At 39.8% G+C, this 7,267-nt stretch overlaps 1 protein-coding gene across 2 annotated transcripts; it reads right to left on the bottom strand.

The window, feature by feature from the left end:
* Positions 1-604: 604 nt before the first annotated feature.
* sox12 (SRY-box transcription factor 12) lies at positions 605-7,040 on the bottom strand. Of its 2 annotated transcripts, none has more exons than XM_019112499.2 (2): positions 6,792-7,040; positions 605-6,493 (listed from the first exon to the last, which is right to left on the bottom strand). In XM_019112499.2, the coding sequence occupies exon 2, from the start codon at positions 6,435-6,437 to the stop codon at positions 5,328-5,330; it is 1,110 nt and encodes a 369-aa protein (XP_018968044.1). In that variant the 5' UTR covers positions 6,438-6,493; positions 6,792-7,040; the 3' UTR covers positions 605-5,327. The 2 variants fall into 2 exon arrangements, with proteins under 2 accessions (XP_018968044.1, XP_018968046.1); XM_019112501.2 differs by having other exon boundaries at positions 6,821-7,040.
* Positions 7,041-7,267: the final 227 nt, after the last annotated feature.

Here is a 7,267-nt window from a genome sequence, read left to right as displayed (position 1 = left end):
GAGTTAAATGTCCCCTTTGGCTTGAGCAGCAATGTGGTTCTTATAAACAAGGAACATCACAACTCTTGTCACATGGACGTCTTCGCTGAGGTTTAGTTGACTAATCAAATGGCCCTCATTCCAAGGTATTTCAATATATATGTAAAAATGAAATAAAAAAAATTATCATGTGTCCTTAATGAATAAATGTGAAATTTACATTTTCTGTCAAGTTTTGCCTTTTGTTTGTTGCTAGTGCTAAAGCGTTTTCATGTCACATGGGGTTTTTGCATGTAACGTGCTGTCACTTACATGACTGCTGCAACCTTTCATGCCTGTGCGCTTTGACCACAAGAACATCTGCATCCTTTATGAAACTCACGTCAGAGACAGAGTGGGAGAAACCCGCAGCGTTAAACAGACACACATGACGGGTCTATGTCAAATGTGTGTTAGAAAACTTGTATCTACATATGGACAGCATGTGTACGCCACACGTTTAATCCACACTAATTTAATTCATATAAATTGCTTTATCTGCATATATGTAATTGTGCTGACATGCATGCATTTCATTTCATCCGTAAGCTCTTTAAACTCACACTCACATAGACAAACAGAAAGGTCATGTGTCATCAATAAAGCAGTTTATTGATGAGGGTGTCATTACACTGATAAGTCCATCAAAATGACAAACTGCGCTGCTGCCATCATTATGTATGTACACAAAAGTGCTTTCATTTCTATTTGTGCTCAGTACCTGCTGTATGATACTACAGCACACTACGGAAGCAGACATACACATGAGTTAAGCAATGCTAATTGTCCGAAACTCTGTTGAGCTAACATGTAGAAGATTCCTGTCCATTGTAAGGTTTTGTGCACAAAGTTGTTGTCATTTTTCCTTTTTTATTGCAGTGCGGTGAGGAGAACGAATGAATGAAAACCACCACAATCTATTACACACAAGCCTAAAGAAAGTTGTGCAGAAAGATCTTTTTCTAACAGTTTCTAAAGAAACAGTTCAGCCAAACTGAACATTCTCTCAACATTTACTCACCCTCATCTTGTCCCAAACCCATATGACATACTTTCTTCTATGAAACACAAAAGAAGAAGTTTTGAAGAAACTCTAGTACACACAATGAAAGTAAACAAGGGTCTGCCAAGCTCCAAAAAGAATGAAAAAAAAAAAAAACAGCACAAAATTAGTTTATACAGCTTAAAAGTAAGCCACATGGTAACTTTTTGTGAGAAGCAGAAATTTTTGTAAAACTTAAACCATTATTTACTGGAAGTCTTGCTTGACCGCCATGGTCACTATTCACTTTCATTGTATTGGAAAAGATAAGCTTGGACAATCTGAAAAAAAAGAAAAGAAAAAAACTCCTTTTGTGTTTAAAAAGTCATACATGTTTAAGTCTGAGGGTATTTTGGGATTAACTCTTCTTTTAAGAACATCAATATAGCACCAATACAACCATGTCAACATCTCTTCTGCATGTATTAAACAATTTTTATACAGCTTAAAGTTTATACTTTATGCCTCTGTTTGACACAGCGGACACAATGTTTGCTGATCAGATCAGACAGATGATGCAGTCATTCATGTAAAGGAAACAAAATATTTTTGCCTCAGTGTAATCATGTACAGCATGACGTTGATAGACCTGGATGACAGTCAGATAATACTGGATAACAGTGATTGGAACTGAAAGATTCAGACCACAAGGTTTCAAATGACATACACTGTAGATTAAACTTCAGAAGTCAACTTTTGATTGCATTAGGAATTAAAATTAAAATAATAATTATAAAAACTAGTGGAAAATATGAACCTTATATTATTTCATTTGAAAAATATCACAGAATTGGGCATCTAACTATGAAAAATTGTAAAACAATGCATTTGAGGCAACATGGTCATAGTTTGGACACTTACTGATTCTGAAGAATGCTTTAGCTGATGACTCCTAATGTTGTTTGTTTCATAAGCGTTTTATATCATTGTCACATTCAAAGCCGATCACAGGGAATCCGGCATAAGATTTCTTACCTAACAGTACAGACTGTAATAGCTGAAACAGCACCATGCTGAGATATAGATGAGTTCTGGGCCCAAAAACAGTGTTGCTTTGTCAAGTATTAGGTCATGAGCTTGGTTTTGTTGTGTTTGTACAAACCACTGTGTTGGTTTGTGAAGTCTTCTGTGATAGATCAGCTTAGTGCTATGAAAATTCTTCAGTTCTGAAAGGGAAGACTGGTCCATTTTATGTAATAAGACTCCTTTAGTGACAATCACTGATTTTGGCAGCAGCTTTCCGACAGACATGGAAATGAGGAAGCGCATGCTTCGCATATGACAGGTTTAGCAAAGCTGAGTCTGGCCTGTGTGAAATTAGCATTGTCCTTGGTTTTCTATCCCACAGAATGCTGTTCATTAATCGCCAGCCCAGAAGTAGGAGGTGCTGACCAGATGGGTATTTTTACACTGCTTCAGTTATATGCAGCTTTCTGCATTTATCACTTTGACACTAATTTGCCTGAGCCCATCTGTGATGTGTCGTTTCTATTTTCTGGCGCTCTTAGTAAAATATCAAATAAATAAATGACCGTCAGAATTCTAAGTCTATGAAATAAAAACAAACAATTAGAAAATGAGAAAATAAAAACATATATACTGGCAAATTGTAAATGTAAGAGACATTTAAATAGATGTTTTATTTACAGTTGAAAAATGCACCCAAAAGTACTGTGGCTTTTTAAAATATTTAATATTTAAAAAGGTACAACTTTGCAGTTTGACCTTTGATGCTACATACAGTTCTTTTGCAGATCATCTACAATGACATACAATGGCCAAACGGAGTGCATCTTAGTAATGGCTGAATCAAAGCAGATCCACAGTGGGCTGATGTTTTTAGTCCTGAGTCCATTTAATTGACTGCTGGTGTTTGGTACTGTATTGGTTCGGTGTGTGACCTGATACATATCTAGATGGAGACAGATTTGATTGACATACATCTTAATGCAAAGACTCATTCCTGTGTGTGAACTTCAGGTTCGGTGAGCTGTTTCACAATTCCAGTAGCACAGAATCTGCTAAAATAGTGAACGTGTCGATTCCTGAAATAATTTCCCTGATGATTGTTGAAGGCCCAAGCCTTTTGTTTACCTATTCACAAGTCCTTATTTATAACACATGCAAACTTGATTTTGGATTTTCATAATACAAATGACCGTATTATGAAATTGATGCCATCCATTGCCTCACTTATAATGAAACAAATGTTTCCAGTAAATTGCGTTATTACTACAGTTTCTACAATTTTGAGCATTTAAAATGCCAACATTTCAGTTTTAAAGCACTAAATCTTTCTGAGCTATACATAAATGTTGAAGCAATGTTTTACACATTGAAAATCCTCATATTTTTGTGTTTTATGAATGAAGGCCTCGTATCACAAACCACATCCATCTTCCCTATCGGTCCTCATGTTTAACGCCATTCCCTTTTACTTGAAACACAAATACCTGAATTGCATGTGTAGTTTGAGCACTGAGTGTGGCGTCATTCTAAAAACCACTTGGCAAAACTACGATTTTTGCAAACTATCATGGATTAGAAAAAAATACTGATCATACAGAACTAGTTCAGTCAACTCTTTCCTACAATAAGGAAAGGAAACACAACACGATGGAGACTGTTTACGCCTCTGTGGTCAGTGAGACAAAAGTAGTCATTATGCAGTCCAAACAATGAGGTTAAACCAAGAGCAAATACACAGCAGGTCCCTTTCCTTTTGTGTTTCTTCGCTTAGCACAGCATGCTGCTGCTTCTTCACAGGATGTTGCGAATCGACGAGGATTAACAGTTTATGTAAGATATGAACTGCAGGGTTTGTTGTCCCTTTTCTGACAACTGTTGGTGGGAGGTAAATAATGCCGGTCTCTCGGGTGCCAACTGAACTGAAATTAATAAGAGCATGTGGGTAAAAAAAAACCGGACAGATCCTGTTTTGAGAAATCGGGGCATTCTGTCACTTCGGTTGGCTTCGATTGGTTTTTCCGGGAGAGAAAGAGACGCTCACACACACACAGATCATCACAGATGAATTACCTACGGGAGGCACTAGGACCTAGACAAACGATCCCTGAGAGAGTCAATGGGGGCCAGCTGGCAGACACAGATTTCTCGCCCTGATCGGGGCAGCTGCAGCCAGACTGTAGACATGACATGCATTTCAGAGAACCAGTGCGGGAGCCCCCCCTCACACGCCTCCCCACCCCAGCAGACACTCGGCAAGCGCAGAGTCCGACCCCTGCATAAAAGCTGCTGCCTGCATGGACAGATGCACAGTTCCCTGAAAGAACCAATCCCAACCCCCCTAAACCCTAACCTTAACCCCCTTTTGTCCACAGTCCAAACAGTTCAGGCACACATTGACACACACACACACACACCTGCACGCAGGGCCAATGCAGAGCTGCCTTTAAATCACATGTGTGTCTTAACTTCTGCAGCAATGGCAAGGTGATGAGAGTGCTATTACCTAATTAAAGAATATGATATGAATTATGTGCCTGCAGTGATTTTATCTGCAAGGTTACTGATGCTTTACAGTAAGTGCTGCACGTTTTAATAAATGGTTTCTCTCATCTTTTCCATTTCATCATTTTTACTTCAGTGTTTCAGAATATTAATGCACTGTCAGCAGTCCTCTATATTTATGCACATTGAAACTTACGGGGGAAATCATATTTGAATGAATCTTGATTAAGCGTTTACATTATGAGCAGTCATGAAAATGACAGTGCTGTATAATAAAGGGCTTTCTCACCCAAAAATTGTTGTCATTTCCTCACCCTCATGACATTCTGGCTTCGGTGGACAGATATTTTGAAAAATGTGGTTGACCTATGGAGAAAAACAGCTGACACATTCTTCAAAGTACCTTCTTTTGTGTTTCGTGAATGAAGTAAGTCATGTAGGTGAGTAAATGATAACAGATTTTTAATTTTTGGGTAAATAGATACAAATCTTTGCCTCTGGAGACATTAGCAGTTAGTTTAAGACATTTATCGAGATATAGTAAAAAATGTTATGCGTCTAAGAATTACACCTGAAGTCTGAATGTCTTGCTGTCCTGAACAGCTCTGCAAAGCCCTGTGTGTCTTTTAGCTAAACCAACAAGATGTGACATGCTTGGAAAGAAAAGCAATAGCACTTACGGAATTCATTGAGAAAAATAAACACATGGAAAACGGAATTGTCCAAGTACAACATGAACAAAATATTTTCAAATTGGCAGCTATGCAGGCCTGGCCACATTACAGAGGACTCAACTTTAGTAGGTGAACACTAGGTCTGAGATGCTGGGCACGAGCAAGTCCCCAGAAATCATTTCATTCACCTCTGGAGTGCAGTAATCTGGGAAGTCAAAATGGGATCCTGAGTTAGCATTAAACGCTTCGAAGTCTTTGTCCAGAGCGGAGCAGTCCATAGGCATACTGTTAGAAATGATATGCAAGAGTTCCTCATCCAGTTCCTCATCTGAACATGCTGAGGACACCAAAGAGGAGGAGCTGGTTGAGGTTGGTGTGGAGGATCTTCCAGATGTTGACCCTCGTGGTTCACTCGTGGTGGACTCTGGGAGAGCATGGCACTCATTGTCCGAGGAGACACTCTGGATGCTGCTGGTCTGAGAGATGGGCACTTTCACTCTGAGCTCAGGAACTGGTTGCTGGTTCTCAGAGGGAATGGTAGCCTGCTGGTGAAGGACAAAGTGACCTGACGGGTTGTGATCGTCTTGCAGAGTCACTGGACTTTCTAAGTTTACATCCATCATGTCATCATCGCTCATGCTCTCGCTGTAGCTTTTATATCTATTGCCAGTAAAGTTCATTTTAGGCTTGGTAGAAGTGGGTTTGATCTTTAGCCCTTTGCAGGACAGCCCAGTAGATCTTCCTGAATGGGGCTTGCTGGATTTCGTAGGCAACTTCTCTCCAAGTTTCACACGGGTTGAGATCTTGCTCTTCTTCCTGGGCCGGTACTTGTAGTCAGGATAGTCAGCCATGTGCTTTAGACGCAACCTTTCAGCCTCTTTGATGAAGGGTATCTTCTCATAATCAGGCAGTAGTTTCCAGCGCTTTCCGAGGCGCTTTGAAATCTCAGCATTGTGCATGTCAGGCCACTGCTCCATGATCTTCCGTCTCTCAATCTGGGACCAGACCATGAAAGCGTTCATTGGTCTCTTGATGTGCCCAGTTGGAGTTTTGCACCAGTTGGGGTCTTTGTTAGAAGGTACATGTCCAAACACCTCAGCATCATCCTCTGCCGCCAGTCCCACAAAGACCTCTCTGGTAGAATTGCCATCCATGACTGATGAGTATTTATGGGTCCTTTGCTGAACCATGATGCAGCGCTGAGATCTATTCAGTAGGTTCGCTAGAGTCATCCATGACGAGACACTCTAAGATCAGCAGCAGCAGCTCATCAATTCCTGCCTTTATCCTGAAATAAATACAGACATGTGACCTCTTATAAACTTATTCATCTGGCAAATACAAACTTTCATGTTTTCAAATACAGCTGTTTCCAAAATGTAATGTTTGTTTTAAATGAATGTAATCTTTATAATGGATAATGACATATGTCTTTAAATGTAGTCATTTAAACATGTTATAGATATAGTTATAGATAAATAGATAAGCATATAATTTTTTTTTAATTTTACTAAAATATTTGCTTTTAATTTTATGTATAAACACACACACACTATTTCTTTAAACAATTACAATTTAGTACTTACAATAAAAACGAAGAAAGCTTCTTGCTTACTATGCACAATCACTTGTTCTCCTCACATAAGCATCTCGTCCACTGTAGCAGTTGTGGTGGAAGTCCAAAAAAAAGGCTGTCCAATGTCTGTCTGCTGTTTAATCACTCTATCCTGCATGCGAACTCTCTCTCTCAGATGCTCTCTATCTTCTCAGTCACTCTCCCTATCCTCGTCTGCCGTTTCTCCTCCCTGTTCCCTCTTTGTAGGGACGCCCCCCCTCGTCTGCTGTTTTATAAACCAACACTGTAAACAGCTCAGCCTTACCAGACACAGTCTCCTCCCCTTCCACCCACCGCTCTCAGTCGTGGTGTGTGTGTTTGTGTGCGTGTAGGTGTGTTAGTGTCAAGGATGGGGGGGTGAAAGTTTCCATGCAGTGAGGTACAGCTACAGTGCAGCGGATGGAAAGAAAGAGAGAGAGATGCTAACTGAGGAGGTGTTAAATGCTA

The sequence above is a fragment of the Cyprinus carpio genome, chromosome B11 (assembly GCF_018340385.1).
Source record: "Cyprinus carpio isolate SPL01 chromosome B11, ASM1834038v1, whole genome shotgun sequence".
NCBI lineage: Eukaryota > Metazoa > Chordata > Actinopteri > Cypriniformes > Cyprinidae > Cyprinus > Cyprinus carpio.
The sequence above is the reverse complement of the archived record's forward strand: the minus strand, read 5'-3'. Positions and strand labels throughout refer to the sequence as shown.

Bases quoted from the DNA above. Each gene is read 5' to 3' on its own strand.
- sox12 (XM_019112499.2), bottom strand. From the start codon at position 6,437: ATGACTCTAGCGAACCTACTGAATAGATCTCAGCGCTGCATCATGGTT.